Raw genomic sequence first — 12,774 nt, forward strand, 5'->3', positions numbered from 1 at the left:
CTGTATTCTGGGCTCAATACTTGCTGTGATTGATGAAATAGGGGAGAGAATTTATATCCACACTGAATACAAACAAATGAACCTAAATCACCTTCCAGAAGTGGCCAGGTACAGATTTGTCATTTCTTTTGTGTTAGCCAGAAATAACCTGGCTGGTCCTAAGGCAGCCGTGGGCAAACTACGGCCCGTGGGCCGGATCTGGCCCGTTTGAAATGAATAAAACTAAAAAAAAAAAAAGACCGTACCCTTTTATGTAATGATGTTTACTTTGAATTTATATTAGTTCACACAAACACTCCATCCATGCTTTTGTTCCGGCCCTCTGGTCCAGTTTAAGAACCCACTGTGGCCCTCGAGTCAAGAGAGGAAGGGAGAGGTGTAAGGCATTGCAACCAATGGTTTCACCTGGAGGTTTGGCCAAAAGCAGTCAGTCCATGGTATGTTGATTAGATTAAACTGGAAAAGGGGCTCCTTTCTCTCCAGCCTGTCCTTTTTTTCTCTACTGAGTGCCCAGGGGCTCTGTAGTCCAAGTGAAAAACTTTTGACATAAAAATGAACATTATTAATCTGCAAAGTTTACCAAATTCAGCTGAACATATATAGGATGACTTTATAGGGCTGGTTACTACATTTTGACCAAATGAATAATTGAAGTATTTTTCCTGTTTAATAAAGTTGAGTTCCCCCTTTCCAGTGAGTTGATGGAATTCTCCTTTTTGATATTTCAGGGCATATTTTATTTTTTTAAAATATATTTTTATTGATTTCAGAGAGGAAGGGAGAGGAAGAGAAAGATAGAAACATCAATGATGAGAGAGAATCATTGATTAGCTGCCTCCTGCACGCCCCCACTGGGGATCAAGCCCGCAACCCTTGACCGGAATGGAACCTGGGACCTCTCAGTCCGCAGGCCGAAGCTCTATCCACTGAGCCAAATTGGCTAGGGGGCTCAGGGAATGTTTTATATTTCCTCACTTAGTACCTTTGGTTTTATTTATTTAAATCCTCACCTGAGGATATTTTTTCTATTGATTTTCAGAGTGGAAGTGGGAGAGACACACACAATGATTGGTTGCCTCCTGCACCCCACGCAGGGGTGGAACCCAAAACTGAGATACATGCCCTTGACTGGGAATCAAACCTGGGACCCTTCGGTCCGTGGGCCGATGCTCTAACCACTGAGTTAAACCAGCCAGGGCAGCATCTCTGGCTTTAAAAGTTACTTCATATGAAATACAGGAATTGATCTGGGCTATATCTCACTGACTGATGAAACCCCATAGAAAGCATCTGGGATTGGTCAACTTCACTCTTGTAACCTCAGTTCCTACAGTTACAGCTGACATAGTAACTTAGGGCTTTTAACTCCAAATCTAGGGCTCTTTCTATTTGACCACACTGTACTCAGTAGAAAGATTTTTGTCAGCCAGAACACTGGGACTGTCCTGTGAAGAATTGTGAGAAAAATTACAGAACTAAGTGATACACAATGATTTTTTTTAAATAGAGAACAGTTGCTTTAATTCACTCACTTTGTCCTTTGAAATTTGTTCTGTTTAAAGAAACACAATAAGCAGCGTATTAACAGTTTTGAAATAGTAAAATATATCAGTGGATTTATTATTTAATAAATTTAGTGGATTTATTTTGATGCAAGTAAATGAATTTAATAATACTAAAACTTCCTGATATGTTAAGTGTCACTAGCTATGCATGAAATTCTTTCGTTTAATTTAAAAATGATCTATGTAAAATGCTTATGATAAAATGTTAAGGGGGGCGGAAAGGATACTAAATCATGACTATAATATACAACTGTGTAACAAATTAACTTATTACCAAGGGGAAGGAGGGTCAGGAAGGATGAAGAGGGCAAAGGGGGTCAAATATGTGATGACTAAAGGAGACTGGACTTTGGGTGGTGAGCACACGATGGGGTATTAAAGATGTGTTACAAAGTTGTGCACCTGAAATTGATATAATTTATTAACCCATGTTACCACAATACATGTGCTTAGAAAGGAGGATTAGCCAGAAATAGAATTGTTCGAGTGATTGTCTTTTTGTGAAGGAAATATCAATAATTACTGTTTCTCCTTCCACGTTTATATATTTTCTAAGGTTTTTATGATGGGTTTATAATTCTTTAATCATAGAAAATATTGTTTTAATCCTTAGTCACAAACTTACATATTTTATGTAAATACTCTTACTGAGAATAAATGTTATTTTGTTATTTTTTAACTTATAAATGTTCCCATAGTTCTAGAACTTTAAAATTTTTATTTAAGAAGCTGCATAATATGAAATTTCTGCAAGTGTACATAAGAAGCTATTAACAGTAATTACCTCTGGGGACAGGGATCTGCCCTTACATGTTATGCTTTTGTACTTTTATCATGTGCATTTACTCTTCTAATAAATAAATAGTTATATTTTTAATAATCATGATATGTTACTGACTCATACTTTACTAAAATAGTAAATGTGTAGCTTATTTAATAATCTCCATATTGATAGACACTTTTAAGCCAATCCTAAGTTGTTATTATTACAGAAAATACTGCAGAGATATGTTCTGCTGTAGGTTTTTCTTCTTTGAATTGTTAATTCAGAATATATATCTCAAGGCTATATAAGTTCATTGGCTACCTATTGCCATTTTGAATTCACTAATTCAGAAAATATATAAGTTCATTGGCTACCTATTGCCATTTTGAATTTATAATGCCATCATAGAAATGTAAGTGTATGCTTTCACCCATAGTATCACCAGTGTTGGGTGTTGAAAATGATTATAGTGTTTTGGATACTATGATAGAAGTGGATAACAGACAGCAATCAACTATCTGTAGACCTTTTTTTGTTTGTAGTTTTACCATTTATGTGAATCTAGAAAAGCATGTAAAAACTTTCAAAACCCTTCTCCCCCATTTTTAATTTCTTGAATAAATAGAATCAAGCTATCGAAGTAGCATGGGGTCACCAGCCTGCATTCTTGAGCTGGGTGGAAGGCAGGCATTTTAGTGATCAAGGTGAAAATGTGGCTGAAATTAACAGACAAGTTGGTCAGAAACTTGGACTCTCAAATGGGGAACAGGTAAGCATAAAATGTGATGACAGTGACTTTCTTCTAATATCACATAATATAGTGATGGAAATAAAATGTAAAGTTCAGATTTTTTTTTTTAAGGAGGAGAGATGACAACTTGTATGCTACTATAATTAGTCCAGAATATTCAACTTGACAACATATACCATTGTTAACTCATCTACAGTGTACTCTATTTTAAAGTCACTATCTTGTAGTCTGCTGTGCTCTCTAGTTGATTTTGTATTCTATCTATTTTACTCACTTTCCAGGTTCCCTAATTTTGTTTTTGTGCATTTATTTTTGCTTCATAAAATGAATAGTTGCAAATGGTATTTATATACTGGATCAGGTCACGACTTGATGACACTATTGTTTCTTCTTGCATTTTTTTAACTTACATTAATTTTTAAAAAGTGATTTTTATTTTAGTTTTTAAAAAATGTGTTGAACTAGGATGTATTTTCCTTTTTGCTATAATTTATTATGAAATAATTTTTCCTAAAATGCTGAGTATATCAAGGCCTAGCTAAAAATAAGTATTAATATTGGTCAAGTGAAGGACTACACACACACACTCACACTCTCTCTCTCTTAATCACATACCTAAAGGGAGAACTTATTTTTCAGGGATACAAAAATGTCTTTTAAAAGTAGTTTTATATTTTTAATCTTTTCCAGGTGTTTCTCAAGCCATGTTCCCATGTGGTGTCTTGTCAACAAGTTGAGGTGGAACCTCTCTCAGCAGACGATTGGGAGATACTGGTAAAGAATATAAAATAAGAACTATTCTAGTTTAATATTAAACTACTTCACAATATCTGTGTCTTTAGATTTCTCTGAGCTTCATCCTATATTCTGAGTTGGTTTGAGTTATAGGAATGACTTAAAATTTTCCTACTAGATATGGAGTAGACAAAATGTAAAGTGAGTTGATCTTTTTGTTGTTGGTTCTAGGAACTGCATGCTGCTTCCCTGGAACAGCATCTTCTAGATCAAATTCGAATAGTTTTTCCAAAAGCCATTTTTCCTGTTTGGGTTGATCAACAAACTTACATATTTATCCAAATTGGTAGGTGCCATCATACTGTACGACACAGTATTGAGTCCAAAGCAGAGGTGAACGTGCACTAATGAGCTTTATTTTCTATACAGTTGCACTCATACCAGCTGCTACTTATGGAAGGTTGGAGAATGACACCAGACTCCTGATTCAGCCAAAGACCCGCCAAGCCAAAGAGAGTACATTTTCAAAAGCAGATAATACACGTGAAACATTTCACAATTATGGAAGAGATCATAAAGGATTGGCAAAAGAACTCCAAACCAAGCAACTTCAGTCAAATACTAGAAGCGTCACTGGGTGTAATGAAACAGATCCCGAGGATACAATGGACTCACCATCAGTCCCAAGCTTATGGTCTATGATAGGAAGCATCTTTTCTTTTGGGTCTGAGAAGAAACAAGAGACCTACTGGGGTGTAACTGAAATCAATGCATTCAAAAATATGCAGTCACATGTTGTTCCTCTAGGAAATATTTTCAGAGTGTGCAAATCTCAGCCTCCCAGTATATGCAACGCATCAGCAACGTCTGTGTTTCACAAACACTCTGCCATTCATGTATTTCCATGGGACCAAGAATATTTTGATGCAGAGCCCAGCTTTACTGTGACCTATGGAAACCTAGTTCAACTGCTTTCTCCAAAGCAACAGCAAAGTAAAACAAAGCAAAATGTCCTGTCACCTGAAAAAGAGAAGCAGGTGTCAGAACCATTAGATCAAAAACAAGTTAGCCCAGACCATAGTCAAGTAGCGGGTAAGACCTGTGTGCTAAAGGTAGTCTGGAATGGACTTGAGGAATTGAAGAATGCTATAAAATACACCAAAAATGTAGAAGCTCTTCATCTTGGGAAAGTCTGGGTTAGTATAAATTTTATAATTAGGGAGGAAATAATTGTATGTTGTTTGAACTTCCCCAAATTATGAATTAGAATAATGTTTTATATGTAAATTGAAAACCAGTATAATAAAAAGTATCTAAAATCCCTGCAGGGACACATTCTGATTGTAGGGTGAAGTCCTTGTTTGAGTAATGATTGTGTTTTTTCTGCCTAAGTAAACGTTGACAGTAAAATCTTAGGCACAGGCCCAGAGAGGTCAAAATTACTTGCCAGGGATTAAATAGCTAGTAAGTAGAAGTAGGAGTCAAACCCAGGCAGGGCTACTCTAGAGTTCATGCTTAGATTGGGATACCCTATAAAGCCTCACATCTGTAATACCTGCAGAATGTTTGTTTCCAAGTTCTTAAAAGCAAAGAAAGGATTTGTTATGTATTGGGGGGAATGCCCAGTGTAAGGAGAGGCCCATGGCTACCTTTGACAGCACCTGGATTGCAATGTACCCAGAAGCTGCTTACCTTGTTGGTATCGACTCTTTCACTTGTGTGTGACAGGAGAGAAAGTAGACAGAGCAGCTGGTGTCCCACCCTCTCTTCCTGGCCTTAAATATGAATGCTGCACTTATGTGAAATGAGTCTCGAGCCCCATTTATTTGAACCTAATTTTGAACCATTATTGTAAAGTAAAACTTTATGCTGAAAAAGGGAAGAAATTATTAAGATAGTGAAGAAAAGTAGGAAGGGGTGGGGGCTTCCTTTGTAGATTTCTTTTACTCTCACAGTGGAACCTATGATCTTTATGTAGGCAACTTACAAAATTTTAATCTCTGATCTTCATCTGTTTCTAAAGCGCTGGACCATTGCCTAATTATTTTCTGTGAGCTCGAAACTTGGTTTGGGAGACCCCACTGCATTGTCCAAGGCTGAACTTGTTATGACTTATCATCTTTATTAATGGTTCTGCCATGAGGTGTGAATACCCTCTTATTTCCTTGAAATTGTGTGATGAAGACGGGGTGAAGGAGTGATGATTGTAAAGTCTTGGGGACCACAGAAGAGAGCAGTGAGGAGTGTGTACTTCGCACCCTATTTTAAAGGTTGGGAGCCATGGCCAATAAGGATGCCAGTAGTTGCCATCAGGTACTCAAACAGGCTTGACTTGATAGGTCGACATTGAGCACGTTCTGAAGAGGTTGTTGAAAGAAAGAAATGTAGGAGGAAATTGAAATGTTTGTGATATAACAATACCTGAATATCTGTTTATACTATGAATCATGATAACATATAATTTCACCTGAATTCATAAAAGTTAATATGAATATATGCTATGGAATATTTTTTAATCAAGCATTAAACATAATTATATTTTTGTTTATTTTATAATTTCAGATTCCAGATGACCTGAGAAAGAGACTAAATATAGAAATGCATGCAGTAGTCAGGATAACTCCAGTGGAAATGATCCCTAAAATCCCAAGATCTCTACAATTACAACCTAGAGAAAACTTAGTAAGTTAAAATTTATATGTTACTAGTATATCACAATTGTTTTAGATGTTTTGTAAAATTTCTAGTTGCTGCCCTAACCGGTTTGGCTCAGTGGATAGAGCAGCCGTGGGCAAACTACGGCCCGCGGGCTGGATCCGGCCCGTTTGAAATGAATAAAACTAAAAAAAAAAAGACCGTACCCTTTTATGTAATGATGTTTACTTTGAATTTATATTAGTTCACACAAACACTCCATCCATGCTTTTGTTCCGGCCCTCCGGTCCAGTTTAAGAACCCATTGTGGCCCTCAAGTCAAAAAGTTTGCCCACCCCTGGATAGTGGCTCTCAATCATAATTGCTTATCAGAATCACTTGGGATACTTTCAAAAAATTTGAAAATACTGAGGCTTGGAGGCCCAACCCAGGCTCAGTAAATTAGAATCTTTGCAGGTGAGATGCATCAGTATTCTTTAAAAACTTTCTGGTAATTTTGATGTACAAAGAACTCTCTATCCCTCTCCCTTCCTCTCTGTAAAAAATCAATAAAATGTATTAAAAAATTTTTTTCTAGTTGCTTTAGCTAAAGAATAATAATGCAGTACTCCTTTTTGTTAGAAGGGCAAATAAATCCGCCCACCCTTTATCATAGTAAAATAGGTGTAACATAAAAATGCTGTTTTACCATTTTTAGGTGTACAGTTCAGTGGCATTAATTCCATTCATAATGTTGTGCAGCCATCATCATTATCTATTTCAAAAACTTTTCCATCACCCCAACAGAAACTCTGTGCTCATTAAGCAGTAACTCCCTGCCCTCACATCCCCCAGATCCTAGTACCTCTAATCTATAGTCTCTGTGAATTTGCTTATTTTAGATATGTCATATAAGTGGAATCACACAATATTTGTTCTTTGTGTCTGGCTTATTTTACTTACATGTTTTCAAGGTTCATCCATGTTGTAGTATATATCGAACTTGATCCCTTTTTATGGCTGAATTATATATATATATTTGGTTTATTCATTGATCAGGTTTTTTTGTTTTGTTTTTTGTTTTTTCCATTGATCTGTTGGTGGATACTTAGATTGTTTCCACCTTTTTGGCTATTGTGAATAATGCTATGAATGTTGGTGTACAAGCATCTGTTTGAGTCCCTGTGCTTTCAGTTCTTTTGGTATATATCTAGGAATTAAATTGCTAGATCATGTGTAATTCTGTGAGTAACTTTCTGAGAAACAAAGAGTCTTTAATAAACAGTACACTTATATATGTTGTACCAATACAAATATCAGTTTTGGCTTTTAAAAAGTTGACATTTTTGCCACATTTATGTAATTTAAAACACTTTCTCCCATGTTGTTTTAGTATTAATCTTTCAGCCTCAAAGAGTGCTAGACTGTTTTTACTTTTCTACTCTGTTAATTCTTTAGAAACTGGTGTGTGCCTGTAGAATGTGAACATCTTCCTGGTTTTGTTTGGTAAGGTGTACATTTTATTAGCAAGATAAGGTGTTAAAAGAAAGATGTTAAGGTTAAGGTCAGCTATTAGTATAATTTATTACTTTTCTTTTTTTTTTTTCAGCCTAAAGACATAAGTGAAGAAAACATAAAAACTGTGTTCTCTTCATGGCTACAGCAGTCTACTACAACCACACTTCCTTTGATAATATCAGAGGAAGACTATATTAAGCTGGAAATTAAAGATGGTGTGTAAATTTGTTATTTTGATATTTTTCCTATTGAAGTCATAAAATTTTTTCATTGTTTTTCCAACTTGTGACACGTGTGAACAGGAAACATAACAGTGGTAATTAAACAGATTTTACATACCAAAGAATGCCTCTACTTATATTTAGATAAATTTGATATTTAAAATCTTAAAGTATTTCATCTCAGCTTCAGTACTATACGTTTATTACTTTCTTTTCCATAGGGTTGAAGGAGTTTTCTCTGAATATAGTTCATTCTTGGGAAAAAGAAAAAGAAAAGAATATTTTTCTGTTGAGTACTAATCTGCTGCAGAAGATCACAATACAAGTAATTACATCCTATTGAACATTCAATGAAATGATATTCACTTGTAACTCCTTGCATGCTAAAGTGTATTAGAAGCGCAAATGATAAAATAAGGAATAACTTGATTTAAAATATTTTATTCTATAATCTCTTTAATTTACCTAAATAAATTGTTGATTTATCCTAAATTTAAAATCAATTCCTCAGCATAGTTTAGTTTCAGGAGTAGTGTTGATGGTGTTAACTGGTAAATGGATCATGATTTCAGATTCTTCCTGTATTTGAAACAAAGGAAAAGTTAGCTTTAGTGGTTTGAGTTTTAAAATTCAGATTTTAACTTGCAGTTTTGCTGCACAATTCATATTATTATAGCAATTTGTAAATTCTCAGCTCTTTAAAAATATTATCACTGTTCTTCCAGAAGTATTTTTAAAGTGGTTATTTTAGACTATTATGTTTTAGTTAGGATACTTGCTGTTGTCATTGTAAAATTGAAGATGCTGAAGTCATTTAGAATTTCAGTGGTTTGGAAGTAGACACTGTTTCTCTGCTTTTAAAATTTAATTGAAGGAATATGATTTAGAGAAAATACAAATACATGTAAGAATTGTGAAAAGAATGACACAAATCAAATTTGCAAATAAAGATAGGTCTATAAAATGCATGAAGGAGTAACATTCTTTACTGCTTGTTGACCATAAATATTTGTGTTCCTTGGATGAGTAAATTATTGTTGTCAAGGCTATTTTAAATAATTATCTTGCATGCACACTATATCTTTTCTCTCTGGTGTAACAATCAGCATTTCAGTTTTCTGGGACCCAAGAAAAACAGGCGAAAGATACAGCTTTGAAATGTAAAACTGATTTTTCCTTGCTACTATAGGTCCTTCTAGATCCTATGCTAAAAGAAGAAAACAGTGAGGAAATTGACTTTATTCTTCCTTTTTTAAAGCTGAACTGCTTGGGGTAAGAAGTTATGGCCAAACTAGCATGTTTAGAGACATGTTCAACATTATCTCTAGCAGGGTTTTTATGTGTCAATATTAAAGTAGATGTTAATGTCATTGAATAATTTTACTAATGCATTAGTAGGTATTTTTTCAAGGATTATTTCTGTTTTCACACCTAGCTTAGTAATTTGCCTTGTCTTCTTAGATAACAAAGTCTGAAGCTTATTAGAAATTTTACTTTGAGATTTGATTGTGAGAAGAAAGCAACTAGATATGACCTGGATTATGTATGCTTGAATAAAACAATAATTCTTAGAGCTAATAAATTTATTGTGAAAGTTAAATTTGAAAACATTAGTTGAATGTTTAAAAATATTTCAAATTAAGTTATTCCTTTAATATCTTATTAATGTATTAATTGGGATTATTTGTGTTTTCTTCAACTTTTAGACAAATCTGAAAGAACCTCTTAATGTTATAAATCACTTATACAGTATGAAATCACATATAAACATTACCTCTTAGAATTCTTCACAGAGGCTTTTAGTAGACGTAATAGTAGTGATTTGATTTCCTTTAATAGTATAGTCTGTAAATGTTTTATTAAAATAAACCATGAAGTAATAATGTTTAAATATAGCATAATATTCATGTATAAAGTAAAATTTCTTTAGTTCAGTCTCTAATTTAGGAATTTCTGATATTATCAGAAATAAATTGGCATTCAGAGACAGGAAGTAGGTTGGAGTTCATGTTTTATAATCTACAGATCAAAGCTGGATTTCAAAGGCAATTTTTAAGAGGAAATAAGTCTTCAAGTATCCTATACCATTTCAAAAGCACCCGTTTATGACTATGTTGATTACCAAACTGAAAATCATTTTGAGGGGGTTATTTGTATATGTTAAGACAGATTCCTTAAGGAGTCCTATTTGGACAAACTTAGTTTTGCACATGTTTGAAAGTAAAAAACTAGTTTTAAAGCTGTACCTCAGATTTGGCATTAATTTAATATACTTTCAAGTAATGAAGAGTAAGATGTTCCTCTTTTAAAAATCATTAACTATGCTAGGAAGGAAAGTTTTGTAATTTTTTATAGCTAGATTTTATTCTGCTTCAGTGTTTTGTCATGCAACAATTTACATATTTTGCAGAGGAGTGAATTCCTTAGGTGTATCCTCCATGGAGCACATCACTCATAGTCTCCTGGGACGCCCTTTGTCTCGGCAGCTAATGTCCCTTGTGGCTGGACTTAGGAATGGAGCCATTTTACTCACAGGTGGAAAGGTATGAGGTTAAAATATGCTCATTTTCATTAATAACTTTTAATTCCTCTCTGAGTTCTGACCATCTGTTATATAGGGTTACTAGAGGACCGGTGCACACGGATTTATGCACTGGTGGGGTCCCTTAGCTGGCCTGTGGGGATTGGGCCGAAACCGGCTCTCTGATATCCTCCGAGGGGTGCTGGATTACAAGGGGGCACAGGTCAAGCTGAGGGACCCCACTGGTGCACGATCGGGGCTGGGGAGAGACCACGGGAGGGCTCCAGGGCATGTCTGGCCTGTCTCACCCAGTCCCGATCTGCCAGACCCCAGTAGCAAGCTAACCTACTGGTCGAAGCATCTGCCCCCTTGTGGTCAGTGTGCATCATAGCAGCAACTGGTCCGGTTAGACACTTAGCATATTAGGCTTTTATTATATAGGATTAATACGAGATATGGAAAGCATTCATTCATTCAATATTTTTGAGGGCCTACTAATAGATATTGGAAAGTGGTGATGAATAAGGTATCTAAGTTCATGAAAGATATTAGCCTATAATTTTCTGTTTTCGTACTTTCTTTGTCTGGTTTTGCTGTCAGGGTAATAAAGAATTGAAAGGTGTTTTCCTACCATTCTATTTTCTGGAAGAGGCTATATGAAATTGGTGTTCATTGTTCTTTGAATGGTAAAAACTCCAATAAAACCATCTGGACCTGGAGATTTTCTTATTGTTAACTTTTTAATTGTAAATTCAATTTTCCTTATTTATCAATTTTTATCTTGGCAGACATTTGGTAGTTTGTCGTTTTTGAGGAAGTGTTCTATTCTAAGTTGTCGAATTTATGAGCATAAAATTGTTCTCAGTATTGTCTTGTCCTCTTAATGACTGCGGAATCTGCTGTGAAGTCCTGTTTCCTGATATTGGTGCTTTGTGTCTGCTCTCTTTTTAAACTTTGTCAATCTTGTTAGAGGTTCCCTGGCCTTTTAAAGGGCTTATAGTTTTATTTTCTTCTAAAAGTATTGTCACCAGGGGTATAGTTTGATCTTTCTGAGTCTTTATGCTTTTTTGCAGTTCAAAATTTTAAGGCTTTTAAAATTTCTGTTCACTTTTAACTCTAGTATAACCTTTTTTCCTGTTACTAGCCCAGTTGCTTTCTTATGATTTTTGTTTAAAATATAGCAACTACTCTAGGAAACTAGAAAAGGAAGAATAAATGAAATCCAATGTAAGCAGAAGAAAATAAATAATAATTAGAGCAGAAATCAATGAATTGAAAACAGGAAATCAATAGAGAAAATATATGAAACAAAAATACCTGGTTCTCTGAAAAGACCAATGAAATTGATAAGCCTCTAGCCAAGCTAAGAAAAAATAAAAAGAGAGATCATCTAATGTACAGCATGGTGATAATAGTTAACAGTACTGTATTATATACCTAAAAGTTGCTAAGAGAGTAGATCTTAAATGTTATCACCACAAAAAAGGAATAGTAATTACATGAGATGATGGAGGCATTAATTAACCCTACTGGGGTAGGCAGTTCCCAATAAGTATACTAAATCATCATGTTGTATAACTTACCGAAAGTTATATGGCAATTATAGCTCAATAAAGCTGGAAAAAGAGAAGAGAAAAAAGTATTTTTAATTTATCATAAGAACAAGAAAAGGCCATGATAAAATTTGCATTATTTAAGTTGAAGTGGAGCACACAAAAAAACAATATGCACAGATTGTAAACCAAATGGATTGTTACAAAGTAAACCTCCTGTGTAACAGCCTAATAAAAAATTAGAACAAACACACACGGGCAGAGAGAGAGAGAGAAATTACCACTATGTGAAATGAAAGGGGGGTATTGATAAATTTCCCATGGACATTAAAAGGATAATAAAGTGCCCTGGCCAGGTGGCTAGATTGGATGGAGCATCCTCCCATTTACCAAAAAGTTGCAGGTTCGATTCCCAGTCAGGGCACATACAGGAGGCAACTGATGGATGTTTCTCTCATCAGTATTTCTCTCTCTTCTCTCCCTCTCTCCCACCCTCCCCCCTCCCTACTT

The 12,774-nt window shown here is 34.9% G+C and overlaps 1 protein-coding gene across 1 annotated transcript in view; it reads left to right on the forward strand.

The window, feature by feature from the left end:
• The first annotated feature begins 395 nt into the window (after positions 1-395).
• PEX1 (peroxisomal biogenesis factor 1) overlaps positions 396-12,774 on the forward strand; it is a 45,345-nt gene continuing 32,966 nt past the window's right edge. The window contains exons 1-10 of the mRNA XM_005876158.2: positions 396-437; positions 2,957-3,100; positions 3,773-3,856; positions 4,049-4,163; positions 4,247-5,013; positions 6,380-6,499; positions 8,061-8,184; positions 8,412-8,515; positions 9,380-9,462; positions 10,601-10,733. Coding sequence (XP_005876220.1) covers positions 396-437; positions 2,957-3,100; positions 3,773-3,856; positions 4,049-4,163; positions 4,247-5,013; positions 6,380-6,499; positions 8,061-8,184; positions 8,412-8,515; positions 9,380-9,462; positions 10,601-10,733 — 1,716 coding nt within the window. The remainder of the gene's footprint in view (positions 438-2,956; positions 3,101-3,772; positions 3,857-4,048; positions 4,164-4,246; positions 5,014-6,379; positions 6,500-8,060; positions 8,185-8,411; positions 8,516-9,379; positions 9,463-10,600; positions 10,734-12,774) is intronic.

This window comes from Myotis brandtii, unplaced genomic scaffold (genome assembly GCF_000412655.1).
Source record: "Myotis brandtii unplaced genomic scaffold, ASM41265v1 scaffold48, whole genome shotgun sequence".
NCBI classification, from domain to species: Eukaryota; Metazoa; Chordata; class Mammalia; order Chiroptera; family Vespertilionidae; genus Myotis; species Myotis brandtii.